The sequence below is a fragment of the Muntiacus reevesi genome, chromosome 1 (assembly GCF_963930625.1).
Source record: "Muntiacus reevesi chromosome 1, mMunRee1.1, whole genome shotgun sequence".
NCBI classification, from domain to species: domain Eukaryota; kingdom Metazoa; phylum Chordata; class Mammalia; order Artiodactyla; family Cervidae; genus Muntiacus; species Muntiacus reevesi.
In genome coordinates this window covers 17,162,265-17,187,945 of record NC_089249.1, presented here as the reverse complement: position 1 = coordinate 17,187,945, position 25,681 = coordinate 17,162,265, and the positions used below count along the sequence as shown (strand labels likewise).

At 48.0% G+C, this 25,681-nt stretch overlaps 2 protein-coding genes across 3 annotated transcripts in view; one reads left to right on the top strand and one right to left on the bottom strand.

Annotated features, from left to right (window-relative positions):
• Positions 1-25,681, top strand: part of SYN3 (synapsin III) — a 422,732-nt gene that overhangs the window by 120,428 nt on the left and 276,623 nt on the right. The gene's annotated exons all lie outside the window — the stretch shown is intronic.
• The window catches only part of TIMP3 (TIMP metallopeptidase inhibitor 3), a 58,598-nt gene that overhangs the window by 6,025 nt on the left and 26,892 nt on the right, over positions 1-25,681 (bottom strand). The window contains exon 2 of the mRNA XM_065938538.1: positions 6,991-7,073. Coding sequence (XP_065794610.1) covers positions 6,991-7,073 — 83 coding nt within the window. The remainder of the gene's footprint in view (positions 1-6,990; positions 7,074-25,681) is intronic.

Here is a 25,681-nt window from a genome sequence, read left to right as displayed (position 1 = left end):
TGTGGGATGGGATTTCCTTAACAGGCCTCTGTGGCCGGTCCCTGAACCACCTGCCCAAGGGTCTTCACTCAGACAAAGCCACCTGCTCCTCTCTCTTCTGAGCCAGGGTTGGTGCCTTCCCCAAGAAACCTTCCCATCCAGCCAGTCACACCTCCCATTCCATGTTAGAGGTGAGGAACCCAAGGCCCAGGCAGGTTAAGCGGCTTGTCTAAGGCCATACGGTTGATGAGTGGCAGAGACAGGAATGTAAGCAGGAGAACTTGTTCTTAACCGTTATCCTATGCCGTCTCGCTGGCAGCTTCCCAAGCTCATGGCTAAGGGCCTCTGATGCAGGCAGGTGCCATTTATAGCTATGTGCCTCCTCCTTCAGCATGTGTTCAGAGCCACCAGTGTGAACATAATGGAGGCTGAACCCACTTGGTGATTCCAGGTCAAGTCCACGAGTGTGCTGCGGGCCCTGATCTGTTGAGACAACTGTTAACTGTGTGAGCTGGTAGGGGTGGGAGGGGACACCAAGGTGTTGCTGAATCCCATTATCCCCCAGTTCTCAGCCCTGGATGGCTGGTGGTCTCTGGGGTTATCCCAAGAGTTTCCAATAAGACAATGTTTCTGCTTTAGTTCTGGCATGCATTATTAATTTACTTATGGTAATTAATAAAAAGCCAGACATCACCTCACTGGTGTCTCATCTAAGTGTCTCCCATTCAATCTAATGGGTGGTTTTTTCCTCCCTGTTTTCTTTTAAGTGGTTATTGCCTGGCGGGAATAGGTGGTCCATGAGCCCCCCTCTTCCCCCTCCCCCTGCCCCGCCATCATAATGGGTCTGTTGGACTGACAGGGTTTGGGAGCGACTTCCTTTTTAAGGGGAGCACTGTTCTAATTGTGTACAACCATCAGTGCAGGTGCTTTTAATTTACCTGGCCTCCCTTCTCAACCCTCTTCCCCCTCGAGGCTCTCCAGTGAAACAAGGAAATGCAGCCAAGAGCAGGGGATGGGGGTGGCTTCTGTCTTCACGTTTTCAGTTATGCTGCAGGGGGGCAGGGGCCCGTCACACCCCACCCCCCAGTTCCTCACTGGCAGATGGTGCCTCTCTGGCTCTAATAGAAACCGTACCTAAGAGGGCTGCTGTGTGCATGCCATCATGTGTGGCCTTGGGAGAACGTCCCTTGCACGTACTTCCAGGCCCAGCAACTTCTCGTTTTGGTGTGGATTACCCTTGACTTTTTGGCAAGTGTTCCAACTCAGTACTCGCTTTAGGTTTTTCAGGACAGCCCATTGGAGCCTCACTTTATTCCATGTTGGTCTGTTCCCTTTATCACCTCTCTGCTTTATGAGTGAGAATCAAGCCCCTGCCCAGTAAGAACTCAACTTGTTGAAATCAGCTTAGCATCATTGCTACTTTTGAATTGAAGAACACCTTTTTTAACATGGTTTCTAGCACTTAAACACAAAGTCAAAATCTTAATACATTATAAATGACTGAGTCTGACAAATACAGAGCTGCCTTTTAGGGTCAATTCTGAAAATAACAATACATTTGTAGTAAATGTATGGTAAAGTTAGGCAGATTTTTACTCATTTTGTTGTCTTTTCTTTATATTAATCTAGCTTAATCTAAATATTGATCCTAAAGTATTATTATGTCTATAGCCATAGAGATCTAGAATTGGTTTGAAAAATTTAGAAGGGTTATAATGGGTTTATAATGTCCTAAAATCAGAGAATCTCAAAATGGAAAGGTGGTTAATCTAGTCCAGTCAATGCAATGGAAGATTAATGGTAAATTCAATTTCTATAGACAGACAGCTAGAGTCTGTATCCTGTCTCTGCTACTTATTAGCTTCTTGGAAAGTCATTTACTATCTTTGGGCCTCAGTTGCTTCATCTCTAAAATGGGACAAAGCACCTGATGCAAAGAACTGACTCATTGGAAAAAACTCTGATGCTAGGAAAGATTGAGGGCAAGAGGAGAAGGGGGCAACAGAGGATGAGATGGTTGGATGGCATCACTGACTCAGTGGACATGAGTTTGAGCAAACTCCGGGACTGGTGAAGGACAGGGAAGCCTGGCGTGCTGCAATCCAGGTGGTTGCAGAGAGCTGAACGTGACTTAGTGACTAAACAACAGCCACCCACTGACTTTATAAGGTGTTGTTGAGAATTAAATGCCTTAGAATAGCACCTGGCACACATTTAGTTAAAGTTACTTTAAAACAAATTATACGGAAGTTCATCATGAGCAGACAGAAGAACTTGGTCCCCTTTTTCCTACATGTTTTGCCCAGCCTCGTCTCTTGGTACAAATAGTTAAAGGTGGTTTCAGAAGTAGGCAGGTTGCTTCTTCTGCACTCCCCTCTGGCTTTATTGAGGTATGACTGACAGATAAAAGATGTATCAATGTAAAGTATGCAAGGGTTATTTTGATATATGTATATGATGTGATTACCACAAGGAAGCTAGTTAACACATACATCACCTCACATAGTTACCTTTTTATGTGTGAGAACACTTGACATCTACTCTCTTAGCAACTTTCTGGTATGTCGTACAATGTTGTCGACTATTGTCCCCATGCTGTCCATTAGATCTCCTGAACTCACACTTACTTCAGTACTGAAAGTCTGCAAACTTTCACCAATATCTCCCATTTTCTGCATCTCCTAGATCCTGATAATCACCATTCCACTCGCTGTTTCTAAGAAGTCTACTTTTTTTAGATTTCACAAATAAATGAGGCTATGTAATATTTTTCTGTCCGTGTCTGGCTTACTATACTTAGCATAATGTCCTCCAGGCTCACCTATGTTGTCACAAGTGACCAAATTTCCTTTTTTCAGGCTGCATAATATTCCATCATAATATTTCATTGCTGTATATATATATGTATACACACATACATATATACATACCCACACACCACACTGGACTTTACAAGCCTCTCGGCCTCGCTTCATGATAGTAAGTACATGAAGTTCCAAGAACTTAACTTCCCTTGGAGTGAAGGAGCAAGTAATGTCAGAAAGAAATTTCTGAGTTTGGGGAGTTTTGCCTATTTCTTATGGAATGTCGCCTGGTCTTTATCAATATTCGCAGCATGAACTGTCACCACTATGTCAGATATTTCTGACTTTCCTGTGGAAGATCAGCACTGTGCTGGCCGCTGCTTTATAGCCTGAACTCATTTAAACTCATGCTGGTTCTCATAGGCAGTCGAATTTCAGAGGCAGTAGAAACCTGCCTGAAGTACCAAGTGCATGGATTTTCTCTCACAGGTCGGGCTGTCTAGCTGGGGAGGCAGAGCACAGAACAGAGTCACAGGCATTGGGTGTGGGGGGCTGGGGGGGCTCCCCCTCCCTGTGGGCCGGCTGAAGGGAGGGGGAGAGCAGGGAGGGGGAGGCCAGAAAGGCTTCCAGCTGGAGCTTCAAAGGCGAGGTGCTGCCATTGCTCATTTTGATTAGACAAAGCCCTGAAGGAAGGAAGTCCTGGGGGCCAGGCAATCTGATTGTCCAGCAGATCTGTCCTCCCCAGGGTCAGGACATGCACAGCACATGACCAGCGGGCCTTCCCATGGGACTTTGCTCGAGACCAGCTGGGACATCATGTCCCCCACATGCTGTCCTCTGTAGCCAGTCTGAGAGCGGGTTTCCTTGGCAAAAACTATAGCCACAGCAAAGCAGATGCTTTCTCATAGTCCTGATGAGACATAAGGTCCCCAAAGATTAGAACATCCAATTCTGGGAACTTCCACCTTTGCTTCGCAGCCTAGCCCCAGCTAATCTCCAGGTCTGAGTTTGCAATAAGCTGCCTCAACATTCTAACACCCTCCCTGTCTCTCCTCTGCACACTCAGGATATAACTGAGAGGATGACCAGAGGCTCCAGAATTAGCATATGGGAGAGGGTCTGCCTGCCTTTCATCTGGTGAGAAATTTGGGGGTGAGAGGTTGGGAACTCAGAAAAGAGAGAGGTAGGATAGTGCTGCTCAAATTCTCACGTCTTCTGAGTTCCTTTAGCCGTGCTTTAAGGGAGTCCTTGCTTTCCCCAGCTGACTCTCTGGGTAGACTCTAATCCTCCAGAACAAAGCGCCCAGGGACCAGTGCCAAAACTCCTGCAGGCTCCCCTCTCAGGCCTCTTCCCCTTTATTCCTACAAAGATTTTTTCCATACACCCTTTGCAAGTCAAGAGCTACACTGCTGGATGACAAACCCACAAACCCAAGCTAACCTCCTTTTGTTTCCTAGGGGAATTAGATACAAATGGCGTGTTGGTGGGGGGCGGGTGGGGGCCAAAGTGGACAGGAAGAGTGAATCAGCCTGCTGCTCTGTAATCTCCTTGTAGGCAAAGACAAATTTCACTCTAGTTACCAGTTTCTAACGAAGTGGTCTCGACTGCTGTATAACCTTTCAAGTCTCACCTGTAAAACAGAGGATAATGTTTATCTGTTTCATCGAGCTGTTGTGAGGACTGACCCATGCAAAGGCTTAGCAGGATGCATGGTACATAGTAAACGTTCATTCACTGTTACTTGTGTGGAGGCTTGTGTTCATTATAACACTTATCTTTGTATCCTCAGCTCAGAAAAGCGTGGTGCAGAGCACAGAGAAGGCAGGGAGGAAGAGAGAAAGGGGGTGAGGGAGGGGAGGACGGCCTGCTCCTGCTCCTCTGTCCCGCACCTTCTCAGCCTAGCCAACAGGCACCTGGAGACCAGCAGAATCCAGTGGCCTCTCTGGATAGAAGGGCAATGACCAGTTCTGTGGTTTATCTGATAGTGGGCTGGTAGCAGGGGCAGAGTTAACCAAGGTACTAGATGGTGGTTGATGATCGAAGTAGGATTTCAGGGAGATTTGGGGAGTCATGTAAAGAACACCCAGGGTTGGGAAGGAATCCTGACACCTCAGCTTGGGAACTAGATTTGCCTTTAATGAAATGTGTGATTCTGGGCAACTCATTTCTCTTTGAGCCTCTGTCACAAGTAAGACAGGGAATTTTATTTTCTAATGCCCAGCACTCTGATCCATGGACCTGGATGAAAGATGGTGAATGAACAGCCTAAGACCAGCATCTTGGGAATGGGTGTGTTTTCTCTGAAGTGGATAGGTGAGCAAGTGTCATTTGGCCTCTAAACGATGCCCAGGGGGCTGTTCTTACCCCAGTGAGGCAGGAATGGGACATTGTGCCCATAGCAAGGCCTCTGGTGACCCTGGCATCCAGGCCCTGAAGGAAGGAGAGGAGCTGGGCAAGCTTAGGAACTGCTGCCCCCAGCTCTTCCCCTCCCAGCGCTCTGCTAGCTGCAGAGCGTCTCTCACAGTGTGAAGGGCTGTTTCCGAGAAGACAGGGAATACATCTCCTGAACCTCTGCCTTTGTCTAATCTGCTTATGCATCTGCTTGCCAGCTTCCAGGGGTTACACAGTAGGGTTTGGGGTTATTACTTCTCTTGTTGGTCCCCCCTCCACCCACTCTTCTTTCCCCATAGCCGTCTGAAGACATAAGCTGGTCCCATGACCAGGCTTGGGCAGCCAAGGGCAGCTGGCCAGGGCTGACTCTGGACATTACATAACCAGAAGGCTGTGGATGTTTCCAAAATTGAATCCAAAGCAACAGGTTCTGCAAACTCAGTACATCTAACCTCGGGCTTCAGGACGCAGGAATTATGAGGCCTGGAGGTCTGCCTCCGAGATGGCCGGGTACCACCCATGGCTGTGTCTCTCCCTACTTCTCAATCCTCCCCACGACTGTTTCCTCTGCAGGATTTCAGGCCAGTGGGTCTCACCCTCATTCCCTCATTATGGACAAGCGTTTACTGCGTCCCTATTGGTCCCATTCTAATTGCTGGGAATGCACATATGAGCACTGAGTTGTACTCAGGCTGGCAGTCCACTGGGACCTGGGCACACCCCATCTCAAACTCCTGATTTGCCACACACACGTCTGCTCTCTTGCCTGACTATAGTTCCTAAACATAGGGACCACATCTCCCTTGTGGCCTCCACAGTTCCTGGCAGAGTGCTGCATGGAAGGAGGTGCTTACAGAGGGATGGACCAGCTGCCAAGCTGTTCGGGGTAGTGGCCCAGTCCTCCGTGCCAAGGCACCCAAACTGGCTCCTGCTTAGAAGCAACACAGCCCATGTCCCAGGGCACTTAGAATCCTGAAATGCCTGAGCCAGGAGGGCTCCACCCCACACTGTTAACAGATGGCAAAACTCAGCCCAGGAAAGGGGGCAGTTCTAACGCAGGTGAGCCAAGTGCAGGGATGGAGCTGAGACTAGGCGGCGGGCTCCCTGGGTTTCTAATCTGATGTGCTTCTTCTGAAGGCGTGCTTCCTGCATGTGTTTCCTAATGTTAATGCACTCACAAATAGGCTCAGTTATATGAATATGCTTCGTAGATGATGCTAACTACTGGGATGTGAGAAGACAATTAAACCCAGGAAAATAGGGAAAGAGGGTGCAGTTCCTACTTTGGCTTGAGGTTCCTTTGATGTAAGTTCAATGTAAAGTTTTGAGAGGTCAAACCTAAGTTGTAACCTTAGTGACTGCATAAAAGTAGGCATTGTTTAATCCTAAAAAGTCAAACCTCAGAAGAGCCCGTAGAGACCATCTAGTCAACATTCCTACCTACCCCCATTTTATAGATAGAAAGACTGAGGCCCAGGGAGGGCCAATGACTTAGCCAATAGCTCATAGAAGTAGATTACAGGACTGTCTGCTGTCTGGTTTCAGAGCCCAGCTTCTTAACCGCTGCCTCTGAGGGACTCCACCTGCCCTGGCTCTGGGATGAAACAGCCACCCCCAACACCACCCTTCCCTTTCTGCTGCCTCATCTACGCCCTCTCCTGCCAGGAAGAGGGGCTGTGGCTGGGGCTCAGACACCAAGCTAACACACTCAAAGTCCAATTCCACTTGCCTCCACTGGCCAAGACTCTCTGACAGAAACCTTGCCCCCCGCCCGCCCCCAAACCCTCCTGGAGCCTGGGGTTGGGCTGTCACTCACCTTCATCTGCTTGATGGTGTAGACCATCGTGCCAAAGGGCCCCTCCTTCACCAGCTTCTTCCCTACCACCTTGGCCCGGATCACTGGAGAAAAGGCAAGACAAAAGGGAGGTTAGGGAGGCCTGAACCACGTGAGGGACCACATCTCGGGGCAGGCATCCAGCTGCCGCTGTGCCTGGAATTGCTTTCTTAGTAACAGTGAGGCAACTAGAATAGATGATTGTGTTTATAAGAGCAAGAATTCAGATAAGAAACCCTGGGATGGGGGGAATAGGAGGCAGGGAGAAGTGGAAGAGAAAAGGAAAGCAGACATCTTTGGAGCTAATTTTCCTAAATGTTCATAATTGCTGTCCAGAAATTTCTAGGCTGCAGTCACCCCTGGAAGAGTCACTCTATGGTTTCATCATAATCCAAAATCTTCTCCTCTCAGTGCTTCCTGCCCTCTCTTCATTGCACCTCTGATAATCACGTGGTCTCCCAGACCCCTTTCTGAGCTCTTCCTCATTTGGGACTCTTCCTTTGCATGCCTACGTTTTGCCAGATCCTCATACATCCACAGGGTTGTGATGCACCCCCAGTTTCCCTCCATGCCCCACTTGGCACTGTGATAGGGCTCTTGGTACCCAGCAGTTAGATGGCACGGGATGCAATAGAGAGCAGCTCAGTTTTAGGGTGTGGTAGAGGAAGAAACAGTTGGGAGCAGGGGTTTAGGAGCCAATTGAACTTTCCCAGTCCCAGCCCTATTCTTTAAGGTTATTATGATTGTGGACAAGTAACTTTGTTTCTGGCCTCCAACTTCTTCTATAAAACAGGATAATAATGTTACCAGTTACCTGAATTGATTAGGCAAGTAATGCATGTGAAACTCTTGGCACTTTATCTTGGACAGCGTGTATATTAGGTAAATGTTATTACTGTCATCATTATTATCATCATCATTGGCAAAATGAAATAGGCTGACCATGGAAGGATTGTTACTGGAAAAAAAAATAGCTCCCATTTATCACACACCTACTATCTGCAAAAGTACATTTTACTTATTTACTCTTCACAACTGCCTTATAAGGTCAGTATTAGCATCCACATTCCACAGATACAGAAACTGGGAGAAATGTAACCACCTCCTCTTTCTGAGCCTCAATTTTCTTATCCGTAGAGAGAATGTACCACCTATGTCAGGGAATGAGGACTGGGAATTGGAACGAGGATTAAACAAAACATCTTATGAAATTTCTTATTACAACATCTGGTTGAAGGGAGCTGCTCAGTAAATATTAGTTCATTATGAATATAAAAAGAATTAGAGAGAGCCAGTACGACAAAGACTAAGAGAGGCATTTACTATATGCAGTAAGAACACAGAGAAGAGAGGGATTATCTCGGAGATTATAAGAGGCTTCTTTTTCTATAGTATGTGAAGAAGAAGCACCCAACAGTTGTCTTCAAATAGATCTTACAGACGGAACTCAGAAACAGCAAAGAAGTTGCATTCATTGACTCAGCCAAAGAAAAAATTGTCTGATAACAAGAACTAGCAACAAAGTCAGGGAGATGGAGGTGATGCCATCAGAGGGACAGAGGTGTCTCCATCGAGCTGGATGCTCTCATTGAATTAGCTGTTCAGTCATGTTTGACTCTGTGCAACCCCACAGACTGTATCCTGTCAGGCTCCTCTGTCCATGGGGTTTTCCAGGCATGAATACTGGAGTGGGTTGCCATTTCCTGCTCCAGGGGATCTTCCTGACGCAGGGATTGAACCTGGGGCTCCTTCATTGCAGGCAGACTCTTTACGTCTGAGCTACCAGGGAAGGACCTTAACCAGAATGGAATGGATTTTGCATTATAGTAGCCGTGTTTGAATTACAGATTGAACTCTTTCAGTGCTAGGATCTTATCAGTCTTTTTTACTTCAGGTTGCACTTAGCCCCCAAAAGAGTAGGTGCTCAATAAATGTTTGTCAGATAGGTTACCCTTTACACACCCACAGACACACACACACACACATGTGCACACATACACACACACACCTGCCTATTCTGGTAAATCTGTCATCCTTCCCCATTTTGGATGTCCCACTGTGTTTCTAAATTCATTGTCTATTATCCCCTACTCCAGCTGATTCCTATCGTGTTTCTCCTCAGATGAGCTTAGAGTCTACTCTTGTAGTCAGACATGAAGTCAGGCCCCAGATGAATCAAGGGCCCCTCCAAGTCTTAGCTGCCAGGGATGGCAAAACGTGGAACCTACTGGCAAGTTTAGCAATTTAGGCAAGGCAGCTCAGTGTGAAAGAGGCAAGTGATTGTTTCCAAGTCTGCTGTAAAAAAAAGAGAGCTTGGCGAGATCCCAGGCCAAGCTCCCTAAAGATTCTGCCTCCACCTTTGTGTCCAACTTTGAAACAGCATCCTTGGCAGGAAGCCATCCTCCCAGAGGCCCCAGGGACTATTTCCTCTACATTAACTCCCACAGGCAGGTTGTAACAGCTTAACTGTTGGGCAGAAGGCATCTTTGCCAGGACTTTCCTATTGATTCTTCCTGAATTGATTTGGCTCCATCGTCTGCTGCTTCATTAATACAGAAGGTAAACGAAGGAGTGAGACCTTGGCTTGGGAGGGAAAAAAGCAGAAGGGATTCCTTTAAGTAGTAACGTCTGTGATTTCCTGGCTCAAAAATGACTTGCCTTCGTTTAGACATGACATGTCATAAGCAGACCGGTTCTATAAAGCTGGCTACTTCTGGAAGCTTCTGCATGCACAGGGAGCCAGCTCCTTCCTTACCCTGACATGGTCCGAGCTTAGAATCTTTCATCTGAGAATAGTTCAAGGGAAAGTAAGTTTCTATAATCAGGAAGCCACATTTGAGTTTGAGCTCCATTATGTCCAGCCTCAGGCAAATTCTTGTGTCCCCAGAGCTCCTTCTTCCTAAATCTCTCTGTCTTGGCCCAGTGCCCCTCATGTGGCTCATAAGTGATGTACTTATTACTAGTGAAGAGCAGCATGACATAGTATTAAAGAGCCTGGTCTCTGGAACCTGACTGCCTGGGTCTGAATCCCAGCCCTGAAGCCATGGGAACTTAGGAAAGTTACTAAGCCTCTCTGTGCCTTTGTTTCCTAATCTGTGACAATATTTCGTAAAGTTGCTGTGAAGGTTAAGTAGTACAAACACCAGGGACAGTGTGTGGCTCATCCCAAACCCTATGCGTTTGCCGTCACCGTTACTAGTATTTCTGCCACTACCATGACTTCTGTTATGTGTCCATCCTGAGCATCTTTAGGCTTCTAACACGCACTGTAAGCCGAGGCCTGGGGCTTCTCCTTAGGACGAGGAGAAAGACAAGCTCATCAAAATACTTTAGTCTTGTAAAATTTCATTGAGAGGTGGGGGAACAGAGGTGGTCAGAACAACCTTACAATGTGTTTTTAAGCCTGGGGCACCCACTCTATCACAGGTGCCTATCTCATCTCATCATCCATATGTAACCCAAGAGGGACCTGCCAGGACCAAACAAGATCCCATGGTCCTGGTCCAGAAAGACTGAGGCAGGGATGACCCAGCACAGAGGCCACACCAAGTGTTTTCTGTACAAAAACAAAATTGCATTAAACTGAACTGAAATAACATTCTGCTCTCACAAATAGATCTACAGAGTCCATCCAAAGTAAAATCACTGGCCAACCCCAAATCTGCCTGTTTGGTCGGTGAATTAATGTCTTTATTTGCTTCGGTTTTTCCTCTGCAATTCAAATTGTGTGCTATTTTGTACTTTCCTGTTTGGCAATCAGGATGCCCCCAAGGCATTTGCTGGCCCGGGGACCAGCGTGGACAGGGGAGGTACAGGGAGGTCACGGTTCAGCAACAACAGAAAACAGTTTCCAAACTTGAAGTTGGCAGAATGTCTGACCATCCCCACCACCTTGATGTGGCGGCTGGAAGCCAGCTGCACAGATGGGCTTGGCTGGACACAGGTTTTCGTTATTCTCTTCCATGCTGGACAGCAGCCCCCACATTGTCTCCCCAGTGTCCTCCACCAGCTGAACCTACATGGGCCTGAGCTGGATAGGCGTCCGGGAAAATGGGTTGGGTACTGTTGGAGGTGGCAACAAGAAATAGAAGTCCCATTTCCCACCTTCAGCAAGTACCTTCTAGCAGGAAGACAAAGTTTAGAATTTCATGGCTAGCACCAGTCAGAGAAGTGGGAGTGAGGTGAGCCTGAAATCTCAGTCTTGGGGGCCTTTTATACTCCTGGGTTTCTGAGTGTATGAAGTTCAAAAGAAATATTTTAATTCAGAAGCAGATAAGAAATTGACCAGGCTATATGTACTTATCCAGTTGGCATATAGATATTTAAATATATGTGCTTGTGAGTGCTTAGTCTCTTTGCAACCCCATGGACTATAGCCCACCAGCTCCTCTGTCCATGGGATTTTCAGGCAAGAATACTAGAGTGGGTTGTCACCATTTCCTGCTCCAGGGGATCTTCCTGACCCAGGAATTGAACTCATGTCTCTTGTGTCTCCTGCATTGTAGGTGGATTCTTTTACCCACTGAGCCACTGGGGAAGCCCAAATGTATGTGGGGCCCTCATGAATATATCATACATCTTAGGATCCAGGTACAAACATGGATCTCTATAGAATTATCTTTATTTCCTTTAAATAATTTTTTTATTTATTGGAGGAAGAATAATAAGCGCTTACAAAAACAAGCAAAACAAGGCACATTCCTTCCAGAAATAATTGTATGCTGCCTGCCCCCACCCGTCCATGGTAATATAGACCACAAGCAGCATAAATTTTAAACGAAAACCAATTTTGATGCCAACAGGGTTCTGCTTCCAATGCAGCTTACTGGTGTGTCCCGAAAGTGCACATCTGCTGTTCATCAGCATATTCAGAGATTCAGAAAAGGGCCATGAGCTGGGCCTACCTCTCATCCTCTCCTTCCACCTCCTAGCCAACCATCTTCAATCAAATCCAGACCTTTCTGCTCCAAACTGTTTGGAATTTGGCTTATTTTGAGAGCAAGGATCCTTTACCTGAATTAATGTATACCAAAGGAAGACCTTAGATTCTGCCTATCTTTTAGTATCCTGTTAAGAGCATTACAGAGCCTCTCCGTGATGTAGGAGTTGATTCAGCCATCTCGTGGTCTAGTGGGTGAGATACTAGCTCACACACACACACACACACACACACACTGCCCCATACCTGTCACACACACACACACACACACACACACACACACACTGCTCCATACCTGTCTCTCAAAGGCCCTTTTGCTGGCTTAATATACAGTCGTTAGGACAACAGTGAGAATAACTAAGGTACACCTGGCCAGAAGACAGTATGAACTTCTCCGAAAGCAGAAATAACTATTAATGTCAACCCCAGAGAAAGGCTGTCCTGACAGCAGCAGGCAGGATCTAGGTAGGTACGAAAGCCTGGACCCTGGGATCACCCGTCTCTTGGGTCTGGACTTAAAGGAGGAGAGGGGTCTGGGAGTTTTAAAATGATGCCCACTCCCATGGAAGCACTCTAAAAATCAGGAAGGGGGGATGTCTGCAATCCAGTTTGTTTAATGGTCACCTGATGTTTATTTGCCAGTTGTCATTCTCAACAGGGTGACAAAGGAAAGGTCCTTTCTGAGGTCAGAGTACTCACAATAAAGGCAATAAGCAAGAGATTCTATAGCCCACCTGGCTCAGCCACCAAGCAGTTCTCACTTCCTGTGCATCATGGACAGCCTGCATTTCAGCCTCTGCAAGTAGGGCAGTATCAGGCTCTCTCACTTCTCCAGCTGCCTTTCCACTAATTAACCCTCAGTTCGGTGCCTTGCTTTGCATCCCATCAGTAAGTCTAGGGAAGAGGGAAGGAACTAGAATGCATTGGTGACAACTACCACACATGGAACCCCTCTGATGTGCCAAGCAGTATGTACATGTTATCTCACTCTATCCTCATGGCAGCCCTATGAGGTGACTATTATGGTCCCCATCTTCCAACTATGGAAAAGAAAATCAGATACCCTGAGAACAGTTTTGCGTCCAGTGGGGAAAAAAACCGGTAGGCCCCCAAGAAAGCAGACTGGCTCCAAACTTTTCCGTGAGATTTGTACTGACTGCAAAAGAGTTTGTACTTTTTCTGTACCTCCCCCCACCCCACTGTCAGTGCAGCTAAGAATCAGAGAAGACTGTCTCTAGGAGGAAGAACCCCTTTATAATCTCCTCTGACCCCCACATCCTCTTGACTACCCACTTCCCTTTCCAATCTCTGACACACATGTCCTCTGATTAGTAACAGGAATCCACAAGTAATCACCATCAGCAATATAACAGGGTGTCATCTGTTTAGCACCCTGTGCTCCCCAGCAAGGCTTTCAGGGAAGAAGAAAAAAAACTTAAAAACCACAGAACCTAATGATCCATGAGGTTTCGCACAACACTATGAGCCTGAGGTTAATCAGAGTGATTAATTAGGTGAGGCAGTGCACATGTAAAGAGGCACTTTGTAACCCTGAAGCTGAACAGATGATATATGGCCGTGTTACTGGTGGTGAGTGCTTGTAGATTCTCAGATGTACTAACCAGAGGGAGACAACCAGGGACCCAAAAGATTCCTATAATTCAGTCTTTCCTCATCTACTGAGGGTCTTTAGCATCCACCTCCTGTGGTCTTTTCAAGCACCTCTTCAATGATCTACTGCCTCTTTAGGGACACTTTGATGACATTTTGATGATGTCCATGTTTGAGGAAAGGGCCTTAGGAATCAAGGGTGGGAGGCAGAGGCCTACGGGGTCCACCCTAACCAAATCCTTCTGGTTCCCTGTCTGTTTGTCATGACCACGCCAAACCCCAAAAACCCCTCTGGAAAAACTCAGAAGCTGAAAGGTCAGATCAGGAAAACCCTACGAAAGTGACCATGATACACTGGAATGAACATGCATGGAGCGCATGGGACCTGGATGAAGTCGTTGCCCTATTTCTGTGTGACTTTGGGCAGGACACTTCCTATCCAAGCTTATAAATATGGTGTGATTATTACCAAGCTCAAAAGGTTCTTAGGATGACCTCATGCCCCTCCCCAACTCTACCAAAACTGCTCTCACCCATGACCTGCATGGTACTCAGTCCAATCAGCAGAGGGTTCTTCACCCTCCTCTTACTCACATGCAGCCTGTGCCATTCACACCAGCTGTACAGATGACAGCCCCCACATTTTTGCATCCTCCAACCCAGAACTCACATGACCTTTGACTTACATATCCAAGAGTCTACATTTATATACCTGGAAGTCTAAGACAACATCTCAGATTCAACCCATCCAAAGCTGAGCTCCTGTTATCAGCCCACACCCACACCTCGGCCTCCCATCGGCTTCCCCATCTCAGGAAATGGCAACGGGCTCCACACCAGCACACCACCTCCTTCCTGCTTTCCTTTGCGCCAAACAAGCCACCCTTTCCAGGCCTTTGCCTTTGCAGCCCCACTGCTGGAGCACTTTTCCTTCAGTAACCACATGACCCCCTCCTTCACCTGGTCAGGAGGCCTCCCCTGACCCCCTACATTCCTCCCCAGGCATTCCCTACATCTGCCGGCCAGCCTCAACACACCAGCCACCATCTGCCGTGTTATAGAGACCTTGTGTGTTCACTGATTGTCTCTCCCCACTAGAATGTAAGCCTCATGAGCAAGCAGGGTCTTTGTTCTATAACTACTGTAGCCCAAGCAACCAGAAGAGAGCCTGGCGGATAGTAGGCCCCCAATATGTACTTGCTGAGCACATGAAGCTAAAAGTGCCACCCACGTGGAGGACAATTTGAAAAAGAAAAAAAAAGCTCCTCTGAGCAAGTTCTGGCAAATGACCAAGTCTTTCTGAGACTTATTCTATCAAAAGGGGCTAATGGCAGGTCCCAGTTCTCAGGGTCAGATAAACATCTGTCCAGTGATAGTTTATTGTACTAAGTTCACAGGGATCTGGAGATAAATGAAGCCCTGGAGGAACTTGGAACAGAGTTACTGTGAAATACGAAAGGCAGGAAAGGAAACAAGTGAATGGTATTCAAACCTGGCAAACACAGCCAGGATGCCACAAAGAGGGGCAGAGCCTGTCCCAGGGAAGGGTGTCAGGAGCTCCCCAGAGGTGGCATCTGATTTGGGTCTTAGCTCATCCTGGTGAAGAGACTCAGTTTGCTTTATCTGAATTCAGAGGAAGTATAATAGAAACCTGGACCAGACTTGGTGGGGAGAGCCTAAGGAAAACAGCTGGGAGTGAGCAGAGTCCCACCTTTCCGGGAAGAAGGCCCTGGAGAACTTGAGGGGTGCGGGCAGGCAGGGCAGGCTGTGTGGAAAAGAATGCTCCTCAGAGATGTCTCACAAATAGGCTTTTCCTGCATCCTGTCCTGGCCCCTTGAGGGCACTTCTGTCTGTTTCAAAGGCCCTTTTTGTTGATGTCAAAGCCAAGGCCAGACTGTTAAGATGCACTCCCAATCAAGATAGGGAGTCTCCAGTTCAAAGCCTGTCCTGACTAACTCTTTCCTTTAAGTAAAAATATTAATCTTGGTTTTATTTAAGCAGGTTTTTTTTTTGGCAAGAAATAAACCCCTGCAGCTAAAAATAAACCCGAATACACACACACACACTCAGAAAAATCTGGAGGGCTGCAAATCATTTCAACCCAAGTTTCCATCTCAGGGAAAGCTATTAAAACCCAGAGGATATTAAAACCTCTTTCTGCACAGATTCTTGTTTCTCAGTGCCTGCCTGTGTTCTGAGGTCCGCCCCCCCCCCCCCCCCCCCCGCCCCGGCAAGGCTGTCCTGGGGATGCCCTGTCCTGGGACTCTTGGCAAGGGGCAGAGGGGGCTGGCAGGGTCCTAGCTCTCCTCACCTTGTAAGCACTGGATTTCTGCATGAGCAGGCCAGGAAACACAAAGGGGCCCCTGCTGACGTCTGTTGTATGTGAGATGAAGGGGCCAGAGGAGGGAGGAAAGGAACACAGTCCCAGAAAGGTCAAGTTGCCTGGAATTTAGAAGTTATTGCAAAGGGAACACAAACAAAATCTGCATCTCACTCCTGCTTTTGTGTTTCAAATGGTGACCTCAATTTTAAACTTCTAAAAGGCAAAATTAAAGAGTCACTACCTGGGCACATGCCTCGACGTGGTATTAAGACATGTCATTTCTAATCCAGCTACATGTAAAGTCAGCTACTCTCAATTTCTTCTAGTGGCCATGGCCAACTTGGGGGAAAGATAAGGGTCATTTGGCCCAGGAAGAGCGAAGTCCCACGACTGGCTGGTCCTTGAATTCAGGGCTTGATGACCAGCTCTGACAGGAGATGGTGTTTGTGTGATCTGGGATTTCTAGGAGGCCAGTAAGGCAGCTGCCCTAAAGTACTCACCAAGCACAATTAGACTCACAGAGGCTTTTGCTCTGAGAGTGCAATCAGGAAAGGAGTATCAATATCCCAAAGCACAGAAAGTGGGAAAGGTTGGTCCTTTGCCCACAGCCCCCCCCCCTCATTCTCCCAAGAACAAATAGCAGCAACAATCCCATCCTAAGGCTCCCTGGTTTCCCAGCACCGACAGGATTATTCTGAGGAGCTCAACGATGTATATACTGCTTCCAGAGCTGGGACCCTCCCTCAAGACCTGCCCCCCACAGCCTCCATCACCCCCCATTGCATTTGCCCCACTACACTGGCCTGTCCTGGAATGCCCCTTGTCTCTCTGAGGATGACTTTCTCCCTGGGCATCTGTCCACACAATCTTTCTTCCTGCACAACCCACCCAGCTGAAATGCCACCTCCTCCTGGAAGCCTTCTGTCCATCCCAGGCCATACTTGTCCCTCTTATCTTCTGCTTAGCTTCATTTCTTCCCACACAGATTTCTTAATAATCAGTTTCTTGGTGCTCACTGGCCTGAGTTATTAAACAGTGCGGGCTGCATCTGGAGCTCCAGCACTGAGTACAGTGCCCAGAATGTGGCAGGGGTCCCCCAAGAATGTTTGTTGACTGAAGGAATGGATGACACTGCAGGAGGGAATCAAAGGTAATACAATAAAGGGAGACAGGAATGGTTTCCTGTTTAGGCTGTTGGGCTGGAGGTTCCAGAGTCCCAGCTCCTAAGGGTCACCCAGATAAGAAGAGGGGTGCAGGGAAGAGTGTGATCCAAGAAGCCAGAATGAGACTCTGATCCCAAAATACTGAAGATTCACATTCAAAGAGGTGAGTCACAGGGTCTTGATACAGGAGACACCAGTTAACATGTCTCTGGAGAGGGTCAGCACCCAAACTCCACCCACAGATGACAAACCCAAGGCCTGGCATCCTCACGGAGGTCAGTGGTACCCACCCCTCCTCCTCTGTCCCCCTTCTCTCTCCTTCTCCTCCTCTTCCTTTCGCAAGAGTGGCTGGAATTAATTCATTCACTCATGCTATTCATTCAGATGTATTTGAGGGACTACATGCCTCAGGTCCTGTGCTGTGCCTTGGTTCTGCAGTCAGCAGGTGGAGGAAGCCCCCGTGTCAGGGAAGCTTATTTCTGTCTTGTGAGATGAGCCAGGTGGTCCTAGTCAGAGAGCCATGGGGGCATGCAGCAGACACCCCCAGCCAAACGAGGCATACTTCCCATGCCTGGGGTACTGACAGTCCCCTCCTGACCATGCTTTGCACAGCGATTCTAATCATGCTTGGTGAACACTTGGAGGTAGTTGACTCACTGGCCTCCTGGAAACCCAGATCACACTAGCACCACCTCCCTTTGAAGATGGTCCTCCCTCCCCAAGTGAGTCAGCCCTGCATCCAACCCTTGTGGTGCTATGAATATGTCTAGGGAAGGCATCCTGCCTGAGCTGGGATCTAAGAAAAAATCACCACAAGTCAGCCAAGAGAAAGGAAAGGAAAAGGTCTTCAGGTAGAGGTGGAACCAGAGGCAAAGGCCTGGAGGCAGGAGAGCCCAGCCCATTAGAGTGACAGAAAGCAGAGTGTGCGACAAGGGGCAGGGGACAGTGAAATCCAAGAGGTAGGCAGGCATGCTTGGCTTGGGGAGGGGGACCTTGCTCCAAAACATGGCAATGTCATTTCTCAGATGGGTTTTCACTCTTTGAGGGCAGTGATGAAGACTTACCACTTTGTCCTGCCAGCAGACCTCCTAACATGGGCCTAAATGAGTAGGTACCAGAGCCTCAAGAAAGACCTAGAAACAAGACCAAGCCTTGCCTGCCCCACCAAGCATCAGACTCACCAGTGAGCCCATTCCAGTTCACATCCTATCTGTGATCTTCAGAGTTAAGATTTAATGAATCTGTCTGCCTCACACCCTCCTCTCCAGCCCATTAACCTCTTCTGGGAGTTTTCCAGGGTGTTTTGTCAGGCTCAGCTCTAGTGTGTCCCAGAGTCCAGAGTGCACACCAACCTTTGGAAGGTTTCATCCCACTCAGTTCAGAGGTGCCGACCTGCTCACTGTCATGCAGGCACATGGGTGAGGGGTGCTCAGAACACCCCCCACCCACCAAGTACTCCAGCCTTCCCCAGCGGCCCATGGGAAACTATCCCACACAAGAGGCTACCAGAATAGCAGCCTGGTCTTCAACTATGGCCCCTTTGAAGCAATGCCCAGAAAAATACCGTGCCGACGAATGGTTCTCAGAACTTGGCGCTCTCAGGTCAGGTCACTTTGTGAGACCAGAACAGCTGGCAACATCTCAGGAGCCGTCTACAGTATTTATCTCACTTTTCTGCTAATTGGGATGTGTTTGCTCGGAGAGCTGGGCGACTCCAGGATAGGTCCTGGAGCAAGAAAGCCCAGGGGCCTCCCAGAGCTGCAGATGACTCTTTGCAGACAGCGAATCTGCCCCCAAAATGCAGCAGAAATGGGTAGGCGACTTTGTTGTGGTTTCAACAAACAGCATTGTCTGCTCTCTGCCCCATCCCCGGGGACTATACAGCACAGATGCCAAGAAGACCCTGGTGTTTTATACCTTACTGGTTGAGTAGCTTGTGACACAGTCAAGGCTCCTCCCTCCTCTCTTCAGCTTCCATAACTTCAGCCAGGAAGCTTGTGGACACCAAATGGACACAGCTTGGACGGTGGCACTGAAAGCAGGTGTTCCCTTGCCCCGGCTGTCTCAGAATCTTTCCCCCTCACCCTCAGCTCACCACAAAACCCGGGTGGTGGACCCTTAGACCAAAACAGGTGTGAGAAGGACTGGGCTATACCTCTTCACGCTGAAACACAGTGATCAGGGACAGCTAACGCTGAAGGCACGGGGAAATGGCCAGAGATAAGATCTCAGTGCCTTTTAAAGAGGCCAATGTCAGTTTTAAAAGTAGAGAATGCTAAGTGCTGCCCTCTTTGGTCAAAGTGGGTAACAGCAGAATTACACAGGCCACCCTTGGTAGTTTTGAACAACCTGCCCTGGCCTAACAGTGTGATTGGGAGGGGTGTCGGCGGTAAAGAATAAGACCACCTTCCCTTTGAAGAGTGCTTGAGCCTCTTGTTCATCCAATAAGTATTTCTTGAGTGAGTACAACCTGCCAGGCATTGTGTCCCGGGTGGAAACACATAGGAAATAAAACCTTACAAATGTTATATCTAATCCTTAAAACTAACTTGCAAGATACACAGTATGATTTCTACTGGGTCAATAAAGAAAACATGACTCAGGAGAGATAAGAAATTTTTCAGAGGTCATATAGCTAGGAATTCCACATACACCTGACAGAGAAGCTCAGTCATCTTCCTACAACCTGACATTGTACAAATCTGGACATTCACCCAGGAAGTCAAATGCATCAGAAATGCAGAGAAAGTGAAAATCCTTAAGGCTGAATTGTCAGAGGAGGACTTATATATAAGACAAGATGCTGAGAACTTTGAGGTGGGGTTAACTTCCCAAAACAGAATTAACTTCCTAAAGCCTTGTGGTTTGGGGGACAGGAGCACTGTTTTGAGGACTAGGAAGAATGGGAAGGAGGAACAAGCAAACTTTTCTGGATACCTTATCGATAGCCCTGGACTAACCCTACTCAGCTGCAAGGCCTCGGGTAGTGTCATTCCCTCTGCATAAGACCTTCTGCTTCCTTTTATCTAGAACTCCTATCCATCGTTTATATTTCAACTATATTTCAACTCAAAGAGCACCTTCTTGGAGAAAGCTTTCCCTAACCCCTCCCCCAACATCAGACCAAAACAGGACTCCTGTTACACTTGTCATAGTCCCTGGTTTCTGAGTGTATGTTTGTGCATTCACTTGAATAATGTGTCTTTCTGCTCCTTCCTCCCCCACCTCACTAAGTTGTGCCAGGACCATGCCCTGTTTGGCTCACCATTCTATCCCCAACATCTCACACCATGCCTGGAACACAGTAGGTGCTTAGTGGCTAGTTGCTGGGTGAATAGGTGCTTGCATCTAGTCCTCGCTCCCACTGACCTTCCTCGGCTCTACAGCCATCCCACCCCTATAACTGGCTGTAGCTTCCCAAAGTCAGTTCCTCTACCAGGAGCTGACCAAGAAGAATGTTTGGTTTTTGATAATGGGAAGAGAAGAAGGAGGCTGTTCCAGGCAGGGGGACTGCATGGGCAAGGGCATGGAGGTCACATTGAGTCTGAAGTGTCAGAGGTCCCATGGCTAAGGGACCATGACGACCTGGCTGGAAAGAAGCAGACGGGTCCCCATTAGCTCATTCCAGCCCCAGCAAATGTCAGGGTCTCTGGGTGACAGGAGCCTGAAGACAGGACTTCTCAGGACTGTCCACAAACTGGGCCTATAGACAATGATGCTGCTTCTCTGCGCACAGGTCCTTGGTCCCCTGACCACTTCGCCCCCAGTCCTGTCTCGGTAACCTTACACTTACTGTATTTAAGCATATGGGTGTCCTGGAGAAACGGTTTCTGAACCCAGCCCAACTCTTCCAAGCTGGGCCAGATACATAACTCTCCGAGCCTCAGTTTCCTCATTCTGAAGAAAGGTGAATAGCACATTTGTGAGGGTGAAAAATAATAAAGATAGAAGCCACCTGGCATAAGTTTTCCAAATAAAGCCAAGTTTGCCTCTTCCCCCACACCCTCACTTCCTGACGTGCAGGCTCATTCCCTCCCAGCAGAGTTGCCTGTGACCAAGTGGGACTGATGAGTGATAGAAACATAGAGAAGCCCACAGGCACTTTCCAGATCTTCTGCAGGTCCCTATCCAGCTGCCAGAATGGCTCCCTACACCAGACCAGACCAGTCATGTTTTCTGGTTCTGTGGACCACCCGGAACGCACCTCTCCTGATGGAGCATCTGTGTTCTCCAAAAGAGGGCTGGCCCAATAAACAGTGCGTGTGCTGGGTCACAGCCAGCCCTGCGACTGGATGCTGGGTGACCACAGAGTACCCCCATAAAGTGACCTCCCCCCACTCCCTCTGCCGTACATCCGAGGGTGGCCAGGGCTTTGCAGCCATGACTTGGCACTCAGAACTTCCTACTCAATCTGTCCATGGGCAACTCATACTAAAATGTTGGCTGAGGTAGTCTCTGGAGCACATCCCCAACCAGTGCCTGCAGATGTCTCCACCTGGAATGACGCAGAGCAAACAGGGACACGTTTTCCTTGATATGCCAGTGCTTTTGCAGAATAAGTAATAGGAGTCTCAGAGATGAACATGTTTGCCAGACACTGCCATAAAAAACAGCAGAAGGGTCACTGGAGGCAGTGCCCAGCTTTCCCTGTAGATAAGAATACTGCTGTCATCAATTATAACACTAATTATAATACTGTCATTAATTATAATAAATGCCATCATCCATCAAGCACTTGCCATGCACATTTCATACTAAATATTTGGATTATTCCATTTGAGCTCCATTAAGACTCAGTAAAGCAAGTGCTATCATTAGCCCCATCTTGTAGAAACAGGCTTGTAGAGAATGAGTAGGAAGTTATGGAAAAAGCATGCCGGTTCAGGCAGCCTGACTCTGGAGCTGCTATTTTCCACCACTGGTTCATAACTCCCTTCTAGAAGCACGTGTGTGGCTGAGGTGTTAGGGGGACAGACATACTTCTTAGGCCACAGACTCTAGATTGGTGGGACCTTCACAGTCACTCATCCTATCATCCCAGGGTTAGTCTGGCAACTGTGTGACATCGCTGACCTAGGTTCCATGCTGAGCCATTTCTTGACTGTTCTCAAATTCTCTCTTACACTGCCTCTCTGTGGCCTCCTCCAACTAGCTGATATTTTGGGTTTACACAAAACAAGACATCTAAAGAGCATGGTCATGTGCCCTACATAGTCCCCAAGATAAGGATTTTCCTGGATTTTGATGGTTTTTCTCCAACTATGACATGATTCCAAGTCTCCTTCTCCGCCTCACTTGGGGCCTTGAGCTCCCCAATTGAGTTAGTGGAGGATGAACGTAGATTTCCCAGGGGTTGCTAATTAGTGTACAAAGTCAACAGAGACCTCACCCTCCCTACTCTGCATGCTGCTCCTGATAGATATACTTTGGTAAAGAATCTGCCTGCAAATGCAGGAGATACAGGTTCAATCCTTGGGTCAAGAAGATCCCCTGGAGAAGGAAATGGCAACCCACTCCAACATGGACAGAGGAGCCTGGTGGGCTACAGTCCATAGGGTCACCAAAAGTCAGACATGACTTGGTGGCTGAGCACACACAAATAAAGAACTCTACTTATTCTACTAACTGTGCTTTTTTGGTATGGAAGTAAAGAAATTTGGGAGGGTGGGGAGTCTTATTACATAGAAAGTATCAAGTAGTAGAAAAAGCCCTGGGCCAGGAGTTGGGAGATGGATTCTCTTTCTGGTTCTTCCACACATGTGCTCTGTGAGTTTGATGAATCACTTTCTTCTCTGACAGTGCTAGTTTTTTATTCTGAAAATAAAGGGCTTGAACTATTATAATAAAGAGCTCTGCATGTATTATAGGGCCCCTCACAACTTAAAGGGCTAAGGTTATTTTTCCATCACCTTATATCTCTAATTCATTCATTTCCCCTGGGTTCTACTCTATCCATTGGTAATGGACCAGGATGTCATGCTCTCCCTGTTTACTGGGTCTATGATCATACTTCTGAAGAGTTGATCAAACCTGAGTAAGTAATTAGGATGCTTTAGGTAACTCTTTTGGCGTTGTTGTAAAAGTCCTTCTTAACCTGTTATCTGTCTGGATGATTTGCAGTTGCCAAAACTGGCAACTGCAGCTTGGACAGAGCTGGCTCCTAAGTCACCCACCCAGTCCATCAACTGCACAATCTGAGTCACCCTCACCAATCTCTTTTCTTTATGAGCCATTATCTTATTTTTTGTAGTAACATACTATTTTCCAGGCTGACAGTCCAGTAAAGAGTTTATTTCCAAGAATGTCAACAAACCTGGGATAATTTCAGTGGTTAGAGTCATTATGGGAGCACTGTACGTTAATGCCAGGTCAGGCCTCCTGCTCGAGTGGCGCCATATCTACCTACAGAAGGATTCTAAAAATGCTGAGAAGAAGGCTTCTGCCTTTAACCTGGCAATTGTATATTAATCCAAGGTAAATAAAAATGAGTCCAGGATAGAATCTCCATGGGGACTATGCTCTAATGACCTCATATGTACTAACTGGTGATATGCCACATCCATGAAGATAAAACTCAGTCACCCTTGCCGTCCTGATTTAGTTTCACAGCTGCTAAGATAGTGATCTAATAGACATGTGGATTCTCCAGCCCACTCCTGTGTTCTGAGTAACCTTAAACAACTCACCTCCCCTCTGGGTCCCTCCGGTTCTCCTATAGAGTGTGATGGGGCACCATATGCCCCTATCCTCCCTGAATGGCTTATTTCAGATGCTTCTTGAGCTGCTCAAAAAAGCTGTTCTTAAAATAAGAGGGAGTCTCTTTTCTACCCATCCTGAACCCTAACCCCTTCCTGAAGGGTGTACTGTGAGGCATAGAAGCCTGCCACCTTGATCTCAACTTCAACCTCAATCCAACCTGAACCCATCCAAGCTCCATCCTAGCCCCAGAAGTTTCTATTTTTGAAACAGAAGGAATATTCAATATTTTTCACTCGGTCAGTATTTTTACCTTCATCTCTGTCCTCCTCCCTCCCGCTCCCATGCCCCTGGTTGCGGGGTGGGGTGGGGGGGAGGGAGAGGTTTTTTTAAAGACCAAACAAAAACAAAACCCGGTCCAGGCAAAGGCCAACAGATCATGATGTTCTGGGCGGATTTTGCTACGTGCCAGCAAAGACCATCAGCAAGATCTACAGGAAACACCTTGCAGAATCCACTGGGAGAAGCAGAGGCCACCAAGTGCAAGGCAGATACACTCCGGTCCGTGTGACTGGCTCTTGAAGCTGGGGTACAGGAAATGGCTGTGGGACTCCAGTTCCTCATGGGGGCAAACACGTAACTGCGGCAGGGGTGCTGGGAGATCCCTCTGATATTTTCAACTGGGATTTTAATTTGCGTATCTTGTCCCAACTGTCTGTGCGTGATCTGTGCAGGGGGACCCAATAAAAAAGGTCAAAGGCAATTTCACAAGGGTCTGTTCCAGGGTTTAGCAGAAGCTACATTTTCTGTGAAGGAGAGGCATGTCGTGCAGCGGTCAAGAACATGAGGACTCGAGCAACAAAGAACCTAAGGCTGACCCTCAGTTCCAGCTTCTCCAAGCTGCAGACTCTCAGACAAATCATTTGCTTCTGCAGGTTGTCAGGATGAAGTGAGACCCTGAACATAAGGAACTCTGCATGCTGCCTGGCAAGCCACAACCTTGGTAAACAATGGTGGTAATGGTTGTTTCATGAGAGGCCTCCTTTCCCAAGGCAGTGAAGAGGCTGGAGGACAGCAGGAGAGAGAACAAAGCAGTTCCAAGAAGAGAGAAAAGAAAATGTAGAATACTAGCTGAGCCCCACATGGGGCATGGCGAGCTCACAGCCTAGCTGCCAGCCTTCCCTTCATGAGACGTCGGCTGCCCCACTTACTCTTGTTCAGGGCATTGTGATTTCAGGTCAGGTTGAAGCAAGGGGCAGTGACTGGTATCAGTCCAAGTGGAATGAACGCCCCACAGCCGTGCAGAGAGGCCCAGCAGGAGGCAGCGGGAGGAAGCATTGCTAGAAATGCTGATGAGTAATTAAGTCCTTCAGGGTCACATCTTGGTCCCTCTCTACCCAGAGGTGGGAGGAGTTTGGACAGGCCTGAAGTGGTCAGTCAGAGTGTGGGGGTAGCCCCCAAACCTTCCTTGCAGAGAAGCTGTGTGCATGGGAAGCCAGTCTTGTTGTGCAGAGTGAGGACTGGGAGCCATGGAGTTGGCAGGCCTGCTTGGGCCGGGGTCAGCGGCCAGAGCCCGGCATTGTTCTGGCTGGAGGGGGGAACTGCCCGAAGCCAGCGTTCTGTGGGGAGGCCGCAGTAGAGCAAAAGGCCAGATGCAGTCCAATTAGGGTCTGAAGGAAACCAGGGCCGTTTTTCATGAAACAGGAGGCGGGGGACCCTGCCATGGTGGGGACACTGGACGCTGGCTAGTCGGAGCACCTAGCACTCATCAGTCATCAGGTCAAGGGGCCGCCTGAGTGTGGGTATACAGGAAATGCCGACGCTACCCGCCCCCTGCCCCCCGTCTATGCTGTAATGAAGTGCCAGTCTGCACACTCCATCCGCTGTTTGGTAACAATTACTGGTATTCTTTCAGCACCACCAGGACACAGTACGCTGGAG